The sequence below is a fragment of the Cherax quadricarinatus genome, chromosome 40 (genome assembly GCF_038502225.1).
Source record: "Cherax quadricarinatus isolate ZL_2023a chromosome 40, ASM3850222v1, whole genome shotgun sequence".
Lineage (NCBI taxonomy): Eukaryota > Metazoa > Arthropoda > Malacostraca > Decapoda > Parastacidae > Cherax > Cherax quadricarinatus.
In genome coordinates, this window is record NC_091331.1 from 18113037 (window position 1) to 18137400 (window position 24364).

The 24364-nt window shown below is 41.1% G+C and overlaps 1 protein-coding gene across 7 annotated transcripts in view; it reads right to left on the minus strand.

The window, feature by feature from the left end:
* LOC128706492 (eukaryotic elongation factor 2 kinase) overlaps positions 1 to 24364 on the minus strand; it is a gene marked incomplete at its 3' end in the record, with an annotated part of 256511 nt that overhangs the window by 28240 nt on the left and 203907 nt on the right. For all 7 annotated transcript variants that reach the window (XM_070092758.1, XM_070092762.1, XM_070092759.1 and 4 more), the window contains 1 exon segment: positions 11295 to 11417. In XM_070092758.1, the coding sequence (XP_069948859.1) occupies positions 11295 to 11417 (123 nt within the window).

Consider the following 24364-nt stretch of genomic DNA (forward strand, 5'->3'; position numbering starts at 1 on the left):
CCTAGGAATTTGCCCTCATTATGCCTGGCAATTAGAGTGTTGTCGATCTTAATGTTAATTTGCGCATCTCCTGCTCTGCTACCAAACATAATGTAGTAGGTTTTGTCAGTGTTAACCCTTTGACTGTTTTCGACGTATAAATACGTCTTACGAGCCAATGTTTCTGACGTATATATACTCAATAATTCTAGCGGCTTCAAATCAAGTGGGAGAAAGCTGGTAGGCCCACATGTGAGAGAATGGGTCTGTGTGGTCAGTGTGCACCACATAAAAAAAATCCTGCAGCACACATTGCGTAATGAGAAAAAAAAAACTCTGATCGTTTTTTTGGAATAAAACGCCGACTTTGAGGTGTATTTTCGTATAGTATTTATCGTTGTATTCGCGTTTTCATGGTTTTAGGTGATAAAATGGAAAACATATTACAGAAATAGAGATGATTTTCATTACTTTTACGATGAAAACGACCTTGAAACTGAGCTCAAAGTAGCGGAAATGTTCGATTTTTACCAATGTTCAAGAGTACATAAATCACACAACACGTCCAATACACGTCAACTGGGGAGTCTAATATTCTTTCACTAGTGCACTGATATTATTTATACCATTTTTACAATAATGCAGTCGTCTGCATAACAGTAAATTTTGTATTTTTTTGTATGAATAAAAAATCAAAATAGAAAGCAATAATAATATAAGAGGGGCCTAGAGATGTGACTAATGAACAGAGCATATGTTATTTTAGTGCCACGAATGTCTACCTTGTTTATTCTGGACCCTATTTTGAAATTGGCATCTTTTTTATTTTGTGTGAAATTGGCCAAATTGCCAATTTCTGACCACCATATTGGGTAGTCCAAATTAGTAAATGGGAGGTTTCTTGTACTCAGCTGATAGATAAAATGGAGTTCTAAAGAAATAGCTATGAGTTTGGTCAACTGGAACAATGGAATTGGCTGAAAATTGGGCTCAAAGTCGGCGAAATCGCCGATACGCATATGTCGCCGAGACCGCTAACTTCGCGGGAGCATAATTCCACGAGTTTTCGACCAAATTTCGAACTTTTGGTGTCATTACCATCGGGAAAAGATTCTCTATCATTTCATAAGAAAAAATAATTTTTTTTTTTCAAAAATTGAGCGACATAGAATGACAGTTTCAGAGAGGGGCCTGAAACAGTCAAAGGGTTAAGCATAAGTTTATTGGCTGTCATCCAAGTCGATATTTTGATCAGCTCCTCATTAACAATGGTGTTGAGGGTGGCAAGATTAGGGTGAGAGATGACATAAGTCGTGTCGTCAGCAAAGAGAATGGGGTTCAGGTGTTGAGATACGTTTGGAAGATCATTGATGTATATGAGGAAGAGCAGGGGACCAAGGACACTTCCCTGCGAAACTCCAGTATCAAGTGGCTGTGTTGTTGATGCTGTGTCTTCAATGGTGACATACTGATACCTATTAGTAAGGTAAGATTTGAAATATGCAAGCGCATGGCCTCTTATACCATAATGGTCAAGTTTGTGGAGTAGGATGCCGTGGTCTACTGTGTCAAAAGCTTTCCTTAGGTCAATAAAAATTCCTAGTGGATATTCCTTATTTTCCAATGCTGTGTAAAGCAGATCTAGCATTTTTATGATTGCATCGTTAGTGCTTTTATTTTTCCTGAATCCAAATTGGCAGGGGTTGAGTATGTTTTGTGCCGTTATAAATGAATATAGTCTCCTGTGCACGAGTTTCTCAAAGATTTTTGATAGCAATGGTAAGTTTGATATTGGCCTATAGTTGTTTAAATCTGTAGGGTCACCACCTTTATGTATTGGTGTAACCCTTGCCATCTTGAGTAGTTTCGGGAAGGTGCTAGTTTCTAGTGACTTGTTAAAAAGTAATGAGATAGCATGCGAGAGGACATGGGCCGCTCTCTTGTACAATAATGGTGGGACATGAGACAGATTTCCTGAGTTATTTTTAAGTGACTTTATAATCTCGGTGACTTCCATGGGCTCAGTTGGAGCAAGATAGAAGGAATTTGGGAAATTCCCATCTAGGTAGTCCCCGGCATGGGCATTGGTATGTGGGATTTTATTGGCGAGATTAGAACCTATGGTTGAGAAGAAGTCGTTTATCTTGTTAGCTGTGTCAGTGGGATGCAGTGGTGTTTCATTAGGTTTAGTTAGGGCAATATTCTTGTTTTTTTTTCAGTTTGTGGGTCCCTAGAATCTGAGAGTGTTTTCCAGGTCTTTTTTATATCTCCTCTTGTGTCAGTGAATCTACTGGAGTAGTATAGTTGTTTGGCTTTCTTTATTACTTTGGTGAGGACTGATGAATAGTGTTTAAGAATGTCTTTGTGTATTAACCTTTTGACTGTCGCGGTCGTATATATACGTCATAGGAGATACCATGTTTGACGTATCTATACGCATAAATTCTAGCGGCTTCAAATCAAGCAGGAGAAAGCTGGTAGGCCCATATGTGAGAGAATGGGTCTCCATGGTCAGTGTGCACCATATAAAAAAAATCGGGGAGCCAGTGGTGCATTGTGGGAATACCATTTCAGTCATCCTTTTTCAGCATGTCTAGCGGTAAGAAATATGTGATTCCCCAGCAAATCTGGGACTCTTCTCTTCCCAAGTGATGCTCTAACACAGATGGAAGTGTCAGTGAAGATCAATTTCATGATTTCGAGGAGTTTGAGACCAAAAGCAATGGAGGAGGAGGAGGAGGAAGAGGAGGAGGAGGAAGAAGAAGAAGAAGAAGAGGAGGAAGAGGAGGAAGAAGAAGAAGAAGAAGAAGAAGAAGAAGAAGAAGAAGAAGAAGAAGAAGAAGAGGAGGAGGAAGAGGAGGAAGAAGAGGAATAATAATAATAATAATACCTAATAATAATAATATGTAATAATATGTTCCCTTGAGGCATGAAAACAGTTCATCCCATGACAGTGACAAGCTAAGGGGAGATAACATCTGATAAGAGCTGACCTTTGATGAGCATAAACAAGGGTGGAGGGAGGGGGGCAGCTGTCTATCTGTCTAAGAGCCAGGAGGAGGAGAAGGAGGAGAAGGAGAAGAAGGAGGAGGAGGAGAAGGAGGAGGAGAAGGAGAAGAAGGAGGAGGAGAAGGAGAAGAAGGAGGAGGAGGAGAAGGAGAAGAAGGAGGAGGAGGAGGAGGAGGAGGAGGAGAAGGAGAAGGAGAAGGAGGAGGAAAAGGAGAAGGAGGAGAAGGAGAAGGAGGAGGAGGAGAAGGAGGAGGAGGAGGAGGAGAAGGAGGAGGAGGAGGAGGAGGAGGAGGAGGAGAAGGAGAAGGAGAAGGAGAAGGAGAAGGAGAAGGAGGAGGAGGAGGAGGAGGAGAAGGAGAAGGAGGAGAAGGAGGAGGAGGAGAAGGAGAAGGAGGAGGAGAAGGAGGAGGAGGAGGAGGAGGAGAAGACGACGACGAACAAACATTTGTCTGTCTGTCTATTTGTCTGTCTGCCAAGCTCCCTGTCTATCCATCTAGCTCTGTCTCAGAGAGAGCCACAAAACTGTGCCATCATCACGTTTACTCACATCTTCAAGCAGAGTATAGCACTTTGTCTGGATTTTTTGGGTTATCCTAGGTAATTTACACTATGTATACTTGTACGTATTTATGTGTACCTGTGAGACAGATAGACAGACAGAGAGAAACAGAGAGACAAACTGAAAGAGATAGAATGAGGGAGAACGATAATTAGATAGAATGGAGGGGAAGCAGCATCCGACCCCATTGTTTTGACAGGCGGGCGGGGGGGGGGGGGGGGGGAGTGAGTAATGAGACAATAGGTCATTTTGACAGCTGCTGACTCCTGACTCAAAACAATTATAAGCCACACACTCGCACCCAAGACAAGCTTGCTGAATGGTGATAATAGCAGTTTTATGAAAGTATCTAGTGACTATATATGTGTGTATATATTATAGAAACCAGAAGCAAGAAGGGAAGGCAGGAATGAAGGAAGGACTAGATGAAAGGAAGGAAGGACAGATGAAGGAATGTAGGAAGAGAGGTGGAACATGACACACGACCATTTACCTAGGATGAAGGAATGTAGGAAGAGAGGTGGAATGCCCTCCAGGTAGGAAAGGAATGTGAGAGGTGGAAATTAGGAACCATTAGGAAGGAAGGAATGATGACACACGACCATTTACCTAGGATAACTACACAACACAACTGCCTGCTAATACTTTGAAGAAAACTGCTCAGACGAGGTATTTTGTCTTTGTACATAAAAAAAACTTACACAAAAATGCACACACTGATTTTATGTGTGAGAGTGTAAAACACCACTGTGTATGACACCATGTTTTATGTGTTAGGAGTGTAAAACACCACTGTGTACGACACCATGTTTTATGTGTGAGGAGTGTAAAACACCACTGTGTATGACACCATGTTTTATGTGTGAGGAGTGTAAAACACCACTGTGTATGACACCATGTTTTATGTGTGAGGAGTATAAAACACCATTGTGTATGACACCATGTTTTATGTGTGAGGAGTATAAAACACCATTGTGTATGACACCATGTTTTATGTGTGAGGAGTATAAAACACCATTGTGTATGACACCATGTTTTATGTGTGAGGAGTGTAAAACACCATTGTGTATGACACCATGTTTTATGTGTGAGAGTGTAAAACACCACTGTGTATGACACCATGTTTTATGTGTGAGAGTGTAAAACACCATTGTGTATGACACCATGTTTTATGTGTGAGGAGTGTAAAACACCACTGTGTATGACACCATGTTTTATGTGTGAGGAGTGTAAAACACCATTGTGTATGACACCATGTTTTATGTGAGAGTGTAAAACACCATTGTGTATGACACCATGTTTTATGTGTGAGGAGTATAAAACACCACTGTGTATGACACCATGTTTCAAAGAGTTCCACAAGCTGCAGAACTTCTAGGAATATGTTCAGTGACTGTATATTGGTATATATATTATAGAACAATAGTAATAAACAATTTTTTGTATTTGTTTTTGTAAACAAGTTTTGTAAACAATATATTGATAATTATGTTTGTGTGCTTATTGTGTTGTATACAACGAGTGTATATATGTACATTGCACCTTACTTTGGTCTCACAGGCCACATAAGTTATGTGAAAAAATAAAATGGTGAAAAAAAACAACAAACCTTCAAATACAAGTAAACTAAAGTTTACCGGGTGAGCGGCAGTCGCCGCTGTTGCCATACGCGGCTCATTTTCTGCAAACTTCATGCCTCTATATCTGGGTAAGTACTGATGGGAAAAAAATTTTTTGGGGACTAAAACAATCAGAAAAATAATCTTAATATTTTCATAAGAAAATTTTTTTTTTTTTTTCGAATATTTTGCGACACCAGGAGACACTTCAGGATTGGGCCTTTCAACAGTCAAAGGGTTAAGCCCTGTCTATATTGCTTTTCATACTGGTGTTTCTTATCAATGGATTTCAGAATGGTGCTGGTTAGCCATGGGCAACCAAGCCGTTTGTTTGTGATCTGTTTTGTTTTTATAGGACAATGTTTGTTGTATAGTCTAAGTAATTAAGAAAAATGTCTGTCCAATCATCAATACCATTGGCCTTGGAGAATTCTGTAGGCCAGTCAACAGTCTCTAGGTCAGCTGTGAACTTCTTTATTGAGGCCTCATCATGGAGTCTAAATGAAACTTTGTTGTATTCAAGTGGTGGTTTACTAATGTTTGTCAAGAGGAAGTTAGGGTAGTGGTCTGTAGTGCTATCTGTGATTATCCCTGATTTAAGGGGGGCTAGTATATTGGTCCATATGTGGTCTATTATGGTTGCACTTGTTTCAGTGAGCCTGGTTGGTTTAGTAATTGTTGGTATGAGAAGTGTGTTGTCCATATTGTTGATGAAATCAGTTACAGGCTGATCATCTAGTAGGCCAAGGTTGATGTTGAAGTCTCCAGCTAAGAGAAGGTGGTGCTTATTCATTTGTCTGTTTGTTATTAGTGCCTTTAATTTCTCACTGAAATTTGGGATGTTTGTGTGGGGTATCCGGTAAATGGCACCGATTGTTATAGGCGTCTTAAGGTTTTTTACAGTAAAATTAGCAAAAATGTATTCTCCATATTCATCACTAAAGCAAGTGGTGCTAATACAAGATAACTGGTTAGAGTAATAGATTGCAATACCACCCCCAACTTGGTATGGTCTGCAGTTGTGGATTGCTGTGTATCCTGGTAGAGGGTAGATATCTATTGTGTCCTGCTTAAGCCAGGTCTCAGTAAGAATAATGCAGGAGAAGGGTGTCTTTAGTGATTCAAGGAGTGCCAGGAGGTCATCATAGTGTTTGCTTAAGGACCTGATGTTGTAGTTAAGTACTGATAGACTTTTAGCATTGTTTAGGATAGTGCTGGCTTGTGATGCTGTGTAATAAAGGCAGTTACTTTCCAATAGGTTTTGATTGTGTGTCAGATTATGGAGGTTTAGATCAGGGTCAACGTGATCAATCATCTTCTAGGTTTAAATTATGGTTATTTATATCCTGAGTTGTGTGTTGAATTTTAGTACTGATATCTGTAGTGGTGGGAAGTTTGGACAAGTGTATAGCTATAGCATTTTGGTCATGTAGAGTATAGTCACTAATACACATAATGGAGTTGGTGTTGTCTATGTGTTGTGCTGGAATGAGCTAAAGTACAACTAGGTATAAACTTATAATATAAAAATACAAATTAAAAATAGCACAAGACTCTCACTTGTAATTGCACTATGGTCTAATATAATGAATTTGGTATTGACTATGTATTGAGCTAGAATGAGCTATAGTACAAGTGAGTTTAATCTAATGATATAAAAAAGGCACAAGACTCTCAATTGTAATTGCACTAAGGTGTTATATAAGTTGTTTACAAGAATTAGAGTATAACTAGATAATAATTGACGATTTGGCATCATAATACAGTGGGTGGGACTTATTCGTAGACTTACAGCCAACCAGGAACCTCCTGGGAAAATTTTGCTGACGTAATGGAAAATTCCAGTCTTGGGATGGCCGGGGAATATGCTTCAATATAACGCTATTATAGCTTCTACGGCTTATTTATCTATCACAATTGATCTAATATGACATAATAAACAATATAAATAACAAAGAAATATGGTAAATACTCCAGAATGAATAATATATGGCATATTCCTCGAGCATTCCCACGGGAATATAAAATTCCCATAGTTAGGGATGGGCTTTCATTCTCCTTCTTTCACCTCCAGGGTGCTTATATTAAAGAAAACGGATATGGATAACTATGATATACACTCATAATGCAGTATAAACCTGAGAAAAATGCTATTTTCTCAAAAAAAAAAAAAAAAAAAAAAAAAAAAAAAAAAAAAAAAAAAAAAAAAAAAAAAAAAAAAAAAAAAAAAAAAAAAACGGTGGGCTGGCTGTTTCGCGGATTATTTAGGAAGTAGGTTATTCACATACATATTGCTATACTGTCATTAACCCTTTGACTGTTTTCGACGTATAAATACGTCTTACGAGCCAATGTTTCTGACGTATATATACTCAATAATTCTAGCGGCTTCAAATCAAGTGGGAGAAAGCTGGTAGGCCCACATGTGAGAGAATGGGTCTGTGTGGTCAGTGTGCACCACATAAAAAAAATCCTGCAGCACACATTGCGTAATGAGAAAAAAAAAACTGATCGTTTTTTTGGAATAAAACGCCGACTTTGAGGTGTATTTTCGTATAGTATTTATCGTTGTATTCGCGTTTTCATGGTCTTAGGTGATAAAATGGAAAACATATTACAGAAATAGAGATGATTTTCATTACTTTTACGATGAAAACGACCTTGAAACTAAGCTCAAAGTAGCGAAAATGTTCGATTTTTACCAATGTTGAAGAGTAAATAAATCACACCACACGTCCAATACACGTCAACTAGGGAGTCTAATATTCTTTCACTAGTGCACTGATATTATTTATACCATTTTTACAATAATGCAGTCGTCTGCATAACAGTAAATTTTGTATTTTTTTGTATGAATAAAAAATCAAAATAGAAAGCAATAATAATATAAGAGGGGCCTAGAGATGTGACTAATGAACAGAGCATATGTTATTTTAGTGCCACGAATGTCTACCTTGTTTATTCTGGACCCTATTTTGAAATTGGCATCTTTTTTATTTTGCGTGAAATTGGCCAAATTGCCAATTTCTGACCACCATATTGGGTAGTCCAAATTAGTAAATGGGAGGTTTCTTGTACTCAGCTGATAGATAAAATGGAGTTCTAAAGAAATAGCTATGAGTTTGTTCAACTGGAACAATGGAATTGGCTGAAAATTGGGCTCAAAGTCGGCGAAATCGCCGATACGCATATGTCGCCGAGACTGCTAACTTCGCGGGACCATAATTCCACGAGTTTTCGACCAAATTTCGAACTTTTGGTGTCATTACCATCGGGAAAAGATTCTCTATAATTTCATAAGAAAAAATAATTTTTTTTTTTCAAAAATTGAGCGACATAGAATGACAGTTTCAGAGAGGGGCCTGAAACAGTCAAAGGGTTAATAATAGCAGGAATGCAATGAAATTCACAGACAACATAAAGGAAAGATTGTTTTACAAAATGATGTTTATCTTTTTGAGATATCTTAATTTATTTTTTATTTTTGTGAGGGCAAAAGTCAGATATTTGGCTGAATGTCAAAACCATACAAACTTTATTTTTTTTTTTAAGAATGAAGAAAGGATAAATTACAGTAAAGCTAAATATGATAAATAGTGTTTAGCATTGTTTTATGCGTAGATAATGCCAAAACAGCTTCTCCATGTCCCACATCGACGGTACCTTGCAATATGTATGATTATTAGTAAATAATTTTTTTCTCAGTTGTTTTTTGAGCTATCTTATTGAAACTTGGTCACATTACAATGGAAAGGTGCTTCTTTACGTACAAAAAAAAAAAATGAAAGAAATCAAACGAAAAATAAAGAAGTTCAGGTGCTAAAGTTTGGTGACACCTAAAGGAGGTTTTGTGGGCGAGGGGCTTGGACTTGCAGCAAGTTTGCATGAGCGTGTTAGATAGGAGTGAATGGAGACGAATGGTATTTGGGACCTGACAAGCTGTTGAGTTTGAGCAGAGTAATATTTAGTGAAGGGATATAGGGAAACCGGTTATTTTTATACAGCCAGACTTGAATCCTGGAAATGGGAAGTACAGTGGACCCCCGGTTAACGATTTTAATCCGTGCAAGAGGGCTCATCGTTATGCGAAATAATCGTTATGCGAATGAATTTTCCCCATAAGAAATAATGGAAATAAAATTAATCCGTGCAAGACGCCCAAAAGTATGAAAAAAATTTTTTTTTACCACATGAAATGTTAATTTTAATACACACAAACTGAAAAAGGCATGCACAATTACATGACACTTACTTTTATTGAAGATCTGGTGATGATTGATGGGATGGGAGGAGGGGAGAGCATTATCTTCTTACTGTTTAGAAGGGGAATCCCCTTCCATTAGGACTTGAGGTAGCAAGTCCTTTTCTGGGGTTACTTCCCTTCTTCTTTTAATGCCACTAGGACCAGCTTGAGAGTCACTGGACCTCTGTCGCACAACAAATCTGTCCATAGAGCTCTGTACCTCCCGTTCCTTCAAGACTTTCCTAAAATGGGCCATAACATTGTCATTGAAATAGTCACAAGCACGGCTTGCAACAGCTGTGTCAGGGTGATTTTCATCTATAAAGGTTTGCAGTTCAACCCACTCTGCACACATTTCCTTAATCTTTGAAGTAGGCACAATGGATTCCACAACTGGCATAGGCTTCTCAGGGTTAGCCCCAAACCCTTCAAAATCTTTCTTAATTTCCATACTAATTCTCACCCTTTTTACCACAGGGTTGGCACTAGAAGCTTTCTTGGGGCCCATGGTCACTTATTTTCCAGAAACAGCACCGAAAATACTGTAATAATACGAAATATTCCGAGTGTATGCTTGGATGTTACCGCGGAGGCTGGCTGGTAAACAATGGGACGGAGCGGCACATGTGAGGCTGGCTGAGGGCACATTGGACGCGTCTCGGACGAAAATCGGTATGCGGGTTTTTAATCGGTATGCGCGGCAAAAATTTTGCGATAAAAGTAATCGTTATGCGGAAAAATCGTTATGCGATGCCATCGTTATGCGGGGGTCCACTGTACAATGCCTGCACTTTAAAGGAGGGGTTTGAGATATTGGCAGTTTGGGGGGATATGTTCTGTATCTTTATACGTATATGACTCTAAACTGTTGTATTCTGAGCATATCTGCAAAACCAGTGATTGTGTGTGAGTGAGGTGAAAGTGTTGAATGATAATGAAAATATTTTGGGAGGGATTTTCTTTCTTTTTTGGGCCACCTTGCCTCGGTGGGATACGGCCGGTGTGTTGAAAGAAAGAAAGAAAGAAATTTATTTTAACGTTCCTGGCCATCTCCCAGTGAAGCAGGGTGACCCAAAAAAGAAATGCTTTCACCATCATTCAACACTTTCACCCTCATTCACACATTATCACTGTCTTTGCAGAAATGCTGAGATACAACAGTTTAGATGTCACTCCAAACAGTAAATACCCCAAATCCCTCCTTTAAAGTGCAGGAATTGTATTTCCCACCTCCAGAACTCAAGTCCAACTAACCAGTTTCCCTGAATCCCTTCACAAAATATTACCCTGCTCACACTCCAACAGCTCATCACGTCCCAACAACCATTCGTCTCCATTCACTCGTATCTAACACACTCACACATGCCTGCTGCATGTCCAAACTCCTCGCACACAAAACCTCTTTTACCCCCTCCTTCCATACTTTCCTAGGATGACCTCTACCCCTCCTCCCCTCCACTACAATTTTATACACCCTCCAAGTCATCCTATTTTGCTCTATCCTTTCTCAATGACCAAACCACCTCAACAACCCCTCTTCAGCCCTCTAATAGTTTTAGCAACTCTACACCTTCTAATTTCCACACTATGAATTCTCTGCATAATATTTACACCACACACTGTCGTTAGACACGACATCAACACTGCCTCCAGCCTCCTTTTTGCTGCAGCATTCAAAACCCATGCTTTACATACATATAAAAGTGTTGGTACCACTATACGTACTCTCATACATTCCCTTCTTTGCCTCCATGGATAACTTTTTTTGTCTCCACAGATACCACAATGCAGTACTCACCTTTTTTCCTTCATCAGTTCTATGGTTAACCTCATCCTTCATAAACCCATTAAAGGCTATTATTATTTATATACAAAATTCAATTACCTGTCCTAAGACCGAGCTTCCAGTTTTGCATCTGTCTTCTTCCAAACATTCAAGCAGTTTGCGATGCTCCATTTCTCCAAGAACATGTGATGGACGTGCTTTCCTCTGCACCATGCTCTTGAACTGCAATTTTTGCATAAATTTAATTGGTTTCTTTCATTCAGAATAAACTATTACAAGAGATTTAACTATTTTTTTTTTATCAAATTGTAGATGAAACAAAGAAAGAATATGTTAATCTAATAAAAATATATATGAAGTATATCCTAAGTAAGAATATGTTTATCTAATAAAAATATATATGAAGTATATCCTAAGTAGTAGGTTGGTAGATAGCAACCACCCAGGAAGGTAATACTGTGTGAGCGTGAAACAGAAACCTGTAATTGTTTTATATGATGGTAGGATTGCTGGTGTCTTTTTTTCCATCTCATAAGCACGTGGGATAACAGGTATATGTTGGTACTTCTACTTACACTTAGGTCACACCACACATGTATGTACACACATATACAGGGTGTCCACAAAAACACTCCCTGATTTCAAACACGTATAACATGTAACTTTATTGTGATAATCTGTAAGTGGCCTGCAAGGGCACTGGACCTAACTGTTTGTAACTTCTTTTCTTGGAGGTACGTGAAGAGCACAGTTTATGTACCACCACTACCTGCAACCCCTGGAGGAACTGAAAATTTCGATCACTGAAGCAGATCGCATGATAACACCAGATGTGCTGCAGAGCATCTGGACTGAACTGGACTATCGCATCAATGTTTGCCGAGCAACCAAAGGGGCGCACATTGAGTGCCTTTAATGCTACCAATACCACATGAAACTGAATGAAATCCTACATCTGAAGCTACTAACTATGAAAGATTTTTACAATAGTTATATATTATACCTGTTTGAAATCAGGGAGTGTTTTTGTGGCTACACTGTATATTTACACAACAATCTGGGTTTTCTTCTATTTTCTTAATAGTGCATGTTCTTCTTTATTTCTTCTTTTCTCCATGGGCAACTGGAACAGATTATTATTATTATAATCAAAAAGAAGCGCTAAGCCACAAGGGCTATACAGCGCTGCAGGGTAGGGAAGGAAGCGAGGGTATTGGATGGCAGAAGGGAGAAGGGATGATCAGCAGGTTACAGAAAACAGCGGGGCAGGGGATAGTACGGGGGTAGAGGGTAGCAAGAGATTGAAGTAGAAAGGGCTGAAGGTATCAGAATTTGTGAAGTAAGTCAATTGTTGTCAAAAAGTCAATGAGAGAGTCTGGATGAAAGGTGGGTCCATCAGCGAGAAGGGAAGGTAAAGAAAGAGCAGCGGAGCGAAGACGACGACAGAGGTAAATTCTGCGTGCTCGTTGATAAAGTGCGCAGTCCAAAAGAATGTGGCTGACTGATAATGGAGCTTGGCAATTCTCACAGAGAGGAGCAAGACGCCTCTCCATGAGATATCCATGAGTGAGACGAGTATAGCCAATGCGAAGACGGGAGAGAGTAGTCTCCCAACCTCGACACTGGTGATAAGAAGACGGCCAGTAACCTATACTCGGTTTAATAGATCGAAGTTTGTTGCCGAGCATAGTAGACCAACGTTGTTGCCAACGGGTGTGAAGGTGGGAAGATATTGCAGCAAAATAGTCCGTAAATGGAATACCTCTATAAGAAACTGGTAGGTCATGTACTGCTGACCGCGCAGCAGTGTCTGCCTGTTCATTGCCCTGTACGTCAACATGACCAGGGACCCAACAAAAAACAATATCTTTATGCTTGGTAAAGATGCGGCGTAGCCAAAGTTGGATACGGAGGACTAAGGAGTGAGGTTTATCAAATTTTTGTATAGCCTGTAAAGCACTAAGGGAGTCTGAGACAACCACAAATGATGACACAGGCATAGATGCAATACGGATAAGTGCTGTAAGGATGGCATATAATTCAGCAGTAAAAATACTAGCCGAAGATAGTAAATGCCCTTGTACGACGCTGTCCGGAAACACTGCTGCGAATCCTACGCCGTCAGAAGACTTAGAGCCATCTGTGTACACAGCAATGGCATGAGAATGAGAGTGAAAGTGGTCAAGAAAAAGAGAGCGGGAAGCGACCGTAGACAGTTGGGCTTTCGAGCAAGGCAGGGAGAAAGAACAGACTCGAACAGCTGGAACTTCCCAGGGGGGTAGGGAAAAGTGAGATGCTACATGTACATAGAAAGGTGGTAGTTGAAGAGAAGACAAGAGCGAATGAAGGCGAAGAGAGAAGGGACGGAGTAAACAGGGGCGGCGAACAAATAAAGAATGTCTACTAATATCAGTGACCATTCCATAAATGGAAGGATTGCGGAGATCATGAGAGCGTACAAAGTAGCGCAGGCAATGGGCATCACGGCGATCGGATAAGGATGGAACGTTCGCTTCTGCATAGAGGCTCTTGACAGGGGAAGAGCGAAAAGCACCAAGGCATAAACGTAATCCTTGGTGATGAATGGGGTTAAGGCTAGAGAGAGTAGCAGGAGATGCCGCTGAATAGATCTGGTCACCATAATCAAGTTTCGATAAAATAAGGGTGGAATGTAGGCGAAGGAGGGTTCGACGATCAGCTCCCCATGAAAGATGAGCAAGGGTTTTAAGAAGGTTCAGCCGGCTGTGACAAGTTGCCTTCAGAGAGGTAATGTGAGGTTTCCAGGATAACCTATGATCAAAGAGGAGGCCCAGAAACTTGACTGTATCACGTTCAGGGATACGGGAGCCATAGAGGTACAAAGGATGATCGGAGATGACAGAGCGTCTAGTGAAAGTAATTTGGTGGGTTTTAGTGCTGGAAAATTTAAACCCACGTGTGGTAGCCCAATTGGAAACACGGTAGACTGCATGTTGGAGAGAAACTGTAATGAGGTGACAGTCAGCGCCTGCACAGGCAATAGCGAAGTCATCAACATAGAGTGATGACCAAATATTTGATGGAAGACTAGAGGCCAAATCATTAATAGCAAGGAGAAAAAGTGTTGTGCTCAGAACACATCCCTGGGGGACACCTTCAGCTTGGATAAAGTCCGGGGAGAGCACATTATTAACCCGAACACGGAAATGCCTGTCAGTTAAAAAGTTCTTAAGGAAGGATGGTAGATTGCCTCAAAGGCCTAAGGAGTGGGCTTGGGCTAAAATATTATACCTCCAAGTTGTGTCATATGCCTTCTCAAGGTCAAAAAATATGGCAATAACTGAGTGGTTATTCGCAAAGGCATTACGAACATACGTATCCAAGCGTAGTAAGGGGTCTATGGTAGAACGTCCCTTACGAAAGCCATATTGACGAGTGGAGAGACTGTTGTGTGTCTCTAAATACCACACTAAACGGCTATTTACTAGGCGTTCCATTACTTTGCAAACTGCACTGGTAAGAGCAATGGGACGATAGTGGGAGGTTTCATGTCCCGTAGTGCCTGGTTTGCGGAAAGGGAGAACAATGGCGGATTTCCACAGCTGTGGAAGAACTCCTTGTGACCAAATAAGATTGTAAAGGCGTAATAGGACTGCAAGGGCTGACTGATGTAAATGTTGTAGCATACGAATATGAATGTCGTCGGGCCCAGCTGCCGATGATCGACAAGCTGAGAGTGTTGCCTCCAGTTCTTGAAGTGTAAAAGGCACATTATACTGTTCTTCTCTGAGAGAAGAAAAGTCCAAATGTGCTAACTCTCTGGCAGACTTTGAGGAAAGAAATGAGGGGCATAGATGGAGTCCCTGAGAAATACGGACCAGATGATTGCCAATTTCATTGGCAACATCTAGTGGGTTTGCTATATCAACACCGGCAACCCGCAGAACAGGAGCCGGGTCAGGAGAATATTTACCACTCAGTTTTCGTACTTTTTTCCAGACTGCACTCATAGAGGAAGCAGAGGTGATGGTGGAGACATAATCTCGCCAGCAAGTGCGTTTAGCATCACGGATGACACGGCGAGCGATTGCACGCTTCTGTTTAAAATCAAGGAGTCTCTCTGAGGTTCTACTGTACCGGTACCTGCCCCATGCAACGCGTTTCAAATGTACTGCATGAGCACAAGCAGGAGACCACCAAGGCATGCATTTCTGAGAATGCCTGCCCGAAGTTTGGGGTATAGAATGAGAAGCTGCGGTGAAAACAGAGGACGAGAAGAGGTGTAAAAGCTCATCGATGGAGGACGAAGAAGGAACCTCTTTAAAAACAGTTAGGTTCCAATTTGCCCGATTAAATTGCCAGCGTGGGGTGCGAAGAGGTGGCGAATATGAAGGGGAAGTAAGAATGATTGGGAAATGATCACTGCCATGTAAGTCCGGGAGAACAGACCAAGTGAAGTCTAATGCGGCGGAGGAAGAGCAGACTGAGAGATCGATGCAAGAGAGAGTATGAGTCCGAGGATCAAAATGGGTGTGAGTACCTGTATTTAAAACATGGAGGGGGTGGGTGGCAAGAAAAGCCTCTAACTGAATTCCACGGGAATCACAGTGAGACCCCCCCAGAGGAAATGGTGGGCATTAAAATCACCAAGTAACAGAATCGGCGGCGGTAATGACGAAACAAGGAAGGCAATATCCGGAATAGATAATGCCCGAGAAGGAGAGAGATATAAAGAACAGAGTGTATACCACCTATGTAAGTGGATACGGGCTGCTGTGTAATGCAGCGAAGTATGAACAAATAGCTGATGGTACGGAATATCAGTGCGTAGAAGAAGGGCACTTTCATTAAAGGTCCCATCAGGAAAAGGATCTGAAGAATACAATAAATTATAGCCTGAGATGGGAGAAATAACAGCAGAGCGTAATTTTGGTTCCTGTAAGCAAACACCAACAGGGGCAAACTGGGAGAGTAACATCTGAAGCTCACCCCGATTACCCCTGAGGCCGCGTATATTCCACTGTAAATAGGCCATGATTGGCAATGATAAAGATACTTGAAATCCGCAGGTAAGGGTTCCTACAGACTAGAGGGGTTAGAAAAGTCCACATGCGGAGGCAGTGGAAAACGTTCAAGCAGCGAAGGAACGGTGCGCTGTGAAGAAAGGAGTTGCGCAGATGGAGCAGAGGAGAGAGAAAGAGCGGAAGGTGGATCAGTGTCCATTGATGGTTTGGTCTCTGCAATATATTCAGAGATTGCTTCAAGTGTTTCTGAATTCAGAGACGTCGTATGGGAGACAATATTGGAAATGGTAGGGGGAGGATGAGTAAAGATTGGAACTGTATTGGACTGTACCAAGGTAGGGGGGGGGGCGAAAGGGTGGAGGGAACTGGAGAAGCGTGGCAGAGGACAGAAGAGGCAGGAACCTGGGAGGTGGCAGAAGAGGAAGAAACTTGGGAGGGAACAGGGGAGGAAGGTACAGTACGAGGAGGAGGGTGAACCTCTACACTTGTAACTGAGCCAGTGAGAGGGGGAGAACCAGGGACAGAGAGAGGGAGGGTAAAATGAGGAGGTGGAAGATGGGTAGGAGGTGTTAACGGACCTTTTTTTGACTTTTGAGAAGTAGAGGGACGATTGGGAGGAGGTGTCATACGAGGTCTCGTCGATACTGAGGCTTGTGAGAGAGAACTCGAAGAAGCGAGATCAGACTGAGGCGTTGAAGTAGGGACATCTGAGCCGAGGACAGCAAAAGGATTAGATACAGGAGTGACTATGGGAGAGGTAACCACAGAGGTGGGTGTAGAAGATGGGATACCAGAAGTGGGGGGACGTTTTGAAACACGGGAATAAGAAACACGTGGGAGTCTCCCTTGGAGGCGGAGATGAGAAACTGCCATGGCATAAGGGAGACCTTCTGTCTCTTTGAGGTAACGGATTTCCCGCTCGTTTAAATAGACTTGACAACGGCGAGAGTACGAAGGGTGAGCCTCATGACAGTTAAGGCAAGAGGGAGATCGATTGCAAGACGTATTAGAATGGTCATCGGCACCACAGACTGGGCATTCGGCGATAGATCTGCAATATTTCGCTGGATGGCCAAATCGCCAGCAATTTCTACACTGTTGTGGTGTAGGGATCACCTTTCGAACTTGTAACCGATGTCCTGCTATATAAACTGAGGATGGGAGTTCTCGGCTGTCAAAAGTTAAACGAGCCACATTGCTAGGGTATCGTCTCTGCCCGCGGGCAGGACGAACGTAAGTGTCTACCTTGAGGATTGGGAGATCTTGGAGTTCCAGCTGTTCAAGAATGTCAGTGCCACATGTCTGGAAATTTTGTTGAACTATGGTATGGGGCAGAATGACGGTACCACTACAAGAATTGAGGGAATGATGTTTTTCAAGAGTGACAGGAACAGTATCGATATGGGAAAGACGAGAGAGCTCATGAGCCTGGATAGCATTCTGTACGGTAATGATGCGCGTACCGCTCTTAAGAGCATGAAAAGAAATATCTTTACCAACATGGCGTAGGAGTGCCTTGCCAATACTGTGGTCAGAAAGATAGGCAGTAGAGGAAGTCGGTCGTAAAGTGAAGAATTTAGTCCATTGTTCAGTCTGAAACTGAGCATGGAAAGGTAGTGAAGGACGTGTCGATCGTTTCTGAGAAGAACGAGAAGGTGGAGAAGTATCATCAGCAGGTAATTGTCATTGGCGTTTAGGCGTGGGACCAGAGTTGGTCCGACGTGGAACGGGTCGGCGATTTGAAAATTGCCGCACCGTAGAGGGAGAGGCCGGAAGCATAGTCAGAGGAGAGCGAAGGTCCGATAAATCGAAGGAGTCAGTCGAGGCCTCAGTACCTGAAGCGGGTGAGGAAATAGCACCGGCAATAGGTACAGAGGCATGAGGAGTGTCTGAAGAGTGGTCCAAAGACGAGGCGGGGTCAGAACGGGGTGCGGTATCAAGAAGGGGCCCGGGGGTAGTAGGTTCATGGACTAGGGCTGCCATGGTTAGGTTACTTCTTTCTTTTTGTTTTTAAGAAAAAAAAAGAAGAAAAGAAAATAAAAATAAAAAAAAGAATAAAAAAAGGGGGGACCAGGGAGGGATAGTTCCTAGGAGGCATGAAAGGGCCAGAAATCTCCCTCCGCGCCCAAGAGGACCTCAGCACCGCAAGTAGCGCAGATGCAGCATGGAACCCGTGCCATACCCTACCCATCATGCTAGTAAACTAACAATCCGGGATAGCAACCTCACATCTGCCGAGCTACCTCGGTGGACAAAAGAGAGGGAGGCTGGATATCCTCCACAAAGCATACCTCCTTCGGCCACCACCCCCGGAATCCGAAAGGTGGCTTCCAGAGATACACCCGTCGCCCGAAAGACACCCAAAGCTACTCCGGGATACCGGAGAGGGATCGGGACATCCCCAGGCGATCCAGATTCCACGGCAAACTATGCCACCGCCAAGAACCTCAACGGAATGGGATAGACCCCGGTATCCTTTCCCCTACCTAGGAACTAGCGCGCCTGTGGGAGAAATCCCAAAGGCCAAAAAGAGGAAGGGCAAAAGGGAGGGGTGGGGAGGAGGAGGAGGAAAGGAAAAAGGGGAGGATGGGATAGGGGAGGGGAGATTGGGGGGTAATTAGGTTCGGTCTGAGGAAGAAGACCGACAGGTCTAATTCCTCAGACCAAGAGCCTCTTCACCACGCCAAGGAGCCCCCCTTGAAGAGGCCAACTGGAACAGAACTCTTCCTCTGTAAGCCCTGCATGTCATAGGAGGCAACCAAAATGCTGGGAGCAAGGGGCTAGTAACCCCTTCTCCTGTATAAATTACTAGATTTAAAAAGAGGAACCTTTGTTTTTCTTTTTAGGTCATCCTGCCTCAGTGAGATACAGCCGGTTTGTTGAAAAATAAAAGTATATTTTAAATGTTGTATATATTTATAAAGTATTCAGTTCAATGCTTAACCCTTAAACTGTCCAAACATAGATCTACGTTCACACATGTAGCGCTCCGAATGCAGATCTACATTCAATTTTACATTGTTTCTTATGTAAAAAAAAGTAGATCTACGTTCAGAGCGCTAACCATGCAAACGTAGATCTACGTTTGGACAGTTAGAGGGTTAACAATGAGAGGAAGACCAGTGATTATAGTAAATAATTAGTCATGTTTAACTTTGCTTATTATGTGCTGTTTTCTGTCATAACATGTTGCAGGATAACAAAAAATCACTCTGCTTACACACTACAATGTCTAAATATTCTTTACTATGAAAATGCTATGTATGAAACAAAGCAGTGCCTTTGTTTCATGTATGTGTATGTTCAAATTACACTGTAATGGAGTGAAAACTAAATACAATGTACTGATTGCAAAGACATTAAATAAATAAATAAATAAAAGTGCACTGATATTATTTATACCATTTCTAAACTAATGCAGCACTCTGCATAACAGTAAATTTTATTTTTTTTGTAAGAATAAAAATTCGAAGTGGAAAGCCAAAGAAATATAAGAGGGGCCTGAGGATGTGACTAACAAACAGAGAACTTGTTATTTTAGTGCCAGGAATGTCTTTCTTGTTTATTCTAGACCCTATTCGGAAATTGGCATCTTTTGAAATTTGTGTGAAATTGGCAAAATTGCTAAATTCTGACCACTTTATTAGATAGTTGAAATCAGTAAATGGGTGGTTTCTTGTACTCATTCGATAGAAAAAATGGCGTTTTAGCAAAACAGTAATGATTTTTGTCGACTAGTACACTGAAATTGGCCAAAAATAGGGCTCAAAGTGGGCAAAATTGCCGATGCATAAACATTGTTGAGACCGCTAACTTTGCGAGAGCATAATTCCGTAAGTTTTCCACCAAATTTCATACTTTTGGTGTCATTATGATTGGGAAAAGATTCTGTATCTTTTCAAAACAAAAAATAGTTTTTTGTTTTTTTTTTGAAATTTGGCCGACCCTGAGAACAAGTCTCTGAGAGGACCTGTCGACCCCCAAAGGATTAATAATGAAAGCTTAACTTACTTTTATTACTCTCTTCATCTTGCACTTTTCAATGTTCACCGTTATTTCCTTCTTTTACACTCGACTCATTTTTCATACATAGAATAATGATAAAAGTATTAGGTGAAGAAGTCAGAAAACATGAGAATACAAAGAGAATATCTGAGTAAAATAAATGGAAGGAAGTGAAGTAGAATATTGAGGTTGAATGATATGAGTGGAGGTACGGGGAGGGGAAAGAGTGAGGAGTCAGGATGAAGAAAAATGTAGTTATATATAAACAAGCTACATAGGTCGCTGCTTTGTATGAGGTAACAGAAATTCCAGAGTACCTAGAATTGGATCTAAATATCCAGGCAGTTATCTAATGTAACTATGAGTTAGTAATATGTTCTAAATATAAATGGTTATACAATATACAGTAGACTGTTAATTAACACTCAATCCTCTAACACATTTTATCTATTACAATTGTAAAATTGCAGCATATTTTCAATGAACATTCCATAAAATTTGACTAGCACAGTGCCACTTCTGGGGGAAAAATTTGGAGCACTGTGAACTGGACTGCAGGATTTTTCCCCTCCATCTAATGGGCTTGTGTGCAGCTGCCACTGTCTTTGTGGGGGGAAAGCCTAGCTTCCTCCCCTGTCCTACCTATCACATCTCATGGGTCAATACATACATATCCCATACGATTCCCAGATCTGTGTTTGTGATTAAATTACAGGATGGCCCCACTTACAAGGCAGGTTAGGTTCCAGGCTACTGCTGTAAACCATAAAGTGAATCACCCTTTTTTGCTTTTAAATGCATAAAAACAGCTGATAACATTTAGACTATCATGTACAGTGTACCCTCAGTTATCAGCCATAATCCATTCCAAAAGGATGGCCTAAAACCAAAATGGCCAAAAAGCAATATAATATTTCCCATAAAAATTAATGTAAATACAATTACATACAGTGGATCCTCGTTTTTCATAATTAATCCATTCCAGAAAGTGTGACTAATGGCAAAATTGACGATTTGCGAAACTATTTTCCCCATAAGAAATAATGTAAATCCAATTAATCTGTTCCAGACACCCAGAAGTATTAAGAATTTTTTTTACCTTAAAGATAGATTTACATGCACAAAAGAATGAACATTCAATATGACACTTATCTTTATTGAAGGCTGTTGTTGGTGGTTAGAAGACAGAGGAGGGGAGAGGGAAGAGAGGTTATTCTTTGGAAGGGGAATCCCCCACCATAAGGACTAGGTATCAAGTCCTTATCTGGGGTCCCTTCCTTTGTTTTTTAATGCCACAAATCTTTCCATCCTACTCCACATTGCACAAATCTCCATTACTACCACCCTCTACCACCATCACAACCACTACCACCCTTTACCATCATCACAACCACTACCACCCTCTACCACTATCACTACCACCCTCTACCACCATCACTACCACCATCACAACCACCATCACAACCACTCCCACCCTCTACCACCCTTTACCACCATCACCACTACCACCATCAATACCACCTTCTACCACCATCACTACCATCCTCTACCACTATCACAACCACTACCACCCTCTATCACCATCACAACCACTACCACCCTCTACCACCATCACAACCACTACCACCCTCTACCACCATCACTACCACCCTCTACCACCATCACAACCACTACCACCCTCTACTACCATCAATACCACCCTCTACCATCATCACAACCACTACCACCCTCTACCACCATCACTACACCATCACAACCACAACCACCCTCTACCACCCACTACCACTACCACCCTCTACCACCATCACAACCACTACCACCCTCTACCACCATCACAACCAATACCACCATCACAACCACTACCACCCTCTACCACTATCACTACCACCATCACTTTCATATTTTTCAACAATCTTTTTCTTTAATTCTATTGTGTTTGTCACCTTTTTTACCAAAGGCCTGGCACTAGCTTTCTTTGGGCCCTCACCTTCTTTACCAAAGGCCTGGCACTAGCTTTCTTTGGGCCCTCACCTTCTTTACCAAAGGCCTGGCACTAACTTTCTTTGGGCCCATGGTGGCTTATTTAGCAGTTGCAAGCACTAATATGAATGGAATATTATAAAATGTATGAATGCGTGGGATCATGCTCACTCGCTGATAAACAATGGGACACTGTGGCCATGTTGGGGCCGCTCGTACGCGTCTGGGACGAATGACTATTCTGAGTCAAACAACGATTCGAGAGTCAATATTTTGACAAAAAAAGTTACAATTTTAAAAAATTACGACTTCTGATGCTTACGAAAAACAAGGGTCCACTGTAATCCGCTACAGACACCCAAAAATATTAACAAAAAATATATTTTTTAAAGATTAACTATAGTTTTACATACACAAAACAATGAGAACTATATAAAATAAAGAAATGAACATTTAAATCACTATTACATATCTTTCATTGAAGACTCTTGTTGGCTTATGGAAGATGGAGGAGGAGAGAGGGAGGAGAGTATTGTTAAGAGGACAAAATACTCCTTCAATATGATGCTAATATCAACTCTACGGCTTATTTATCTATCACAATTCATCTAATATGACATAAACAATATTAATAACACAGAAACATGATATATACTCTAGAATGAATAAAGTATGTCATAACATATGTCACAAATGATGGTGGTGTGTTGTTGTTGGGTTTAAAGGGCCACTGAGATCATAAACCAAACATATTAGTGGAAGTGGAGGCAGTAGCAGAGGCCACCTCCACTATACACACAATGTATGTAATTTATAAATATGAAATAGTATTTACACTTTAATTTATAAATAAGAAATACAGTGGACCCCAGGATATCGTAGTAGTCAGATTTCGTAATATTCAGTAATCATAACGTTTTATCATCAAAATATTGGCTCGGTGATCGTCATTTACCTCGGTAATAGTTGTTCATCCCAAACGCGTATAAGCTGCCCCGAGCAGTCCCACACACCATCCCACACCATTCACAGTCAGTCTGCTATTTTTTATCAGCGAGTGACTGTCACCCCACACGTTCATATGATACATTTCGTAATATTCCATTCTTTTTTGTGCCTGTAACTACTAAATAAGTCACCATGGGCCCAACGAAAGCTTTTAGTGCCAGCCCTTTGGTAAAGAAGGTGAGAAACACAATAGAATTCAAGAAAGACATCATTGCAAAATATGAAAGTGGAGTAAGTGTGGCAGAGCTTGCCAGGTTGTGTAATGAACCCCATATAACCATCGCTTCCATCATGGCCATGAAAAAGGAAATCAAGGAAGCTGTTGTTGTGAAAGGTGCAACTATGCATACAAAACAGAGATAGCAAATACTGAAAGATGTGGAGACATTGTTGTTGGTGTGGATCAATGAAAAACAGTTAGCAGGAGATAGTGTTATGCAGTTGATAATTTGTGAAAAGGCAAGGCAGTTGCATGATGATCTCATAAAGGAACTGCCTGGAATGAGTGCTGATGTTAGTGAATTTAAGGCCAGCAAAGGCTGGTTTAAGATATTTAAGAAGCATAGTGGGATATACAGTGTACTAAGGCATGGCGAGGCTGCAAGTTCTGATAAATATGCAACTGAAAAATATGTTCAGGAATTCAAGGGGTACATAGAGGTAGAAGAATTCAAACCCCAACAAGTGTTCAATTGTAACGAAACAGGCCTCTTTTGCAAGAAAATGCCAAAGAGGACCTACATCACGCAAGAGGAAAAGGCACTATTAGGACAAGCATACTCTCATGTTCTGTAGTAATGCTAGTAGGGATTTCAAAGTGAAGCCTTTACTGGTGTATCACTCTGAAAATCCCAGAGTGTTCAAGAGAAACAGTGTCATCAAGAGTATGTAAATTGTGTGTGATGTGGAAGGCAAACAGTAAGGCATGGGTCACAATGGAAATTTTCCTTGATTGGTTCAATGAAGTGTTTGGCCCGAGTGTGAAGAAATACCTCCTGGAAAATAAATTGCCATTTAGCCCTTAAACTGTCCAAGCAGATCTATGTTTACATGCGTAGTGCTCCCAAAGTAGATCTACTTTTTTTTACATATTTTCAAATATAACAAAAAAAAAAAGTAGATCAAAGTTTTTTTTACACGTTTTCCAATGTAAAAAAAAAAAAAAGATCTACT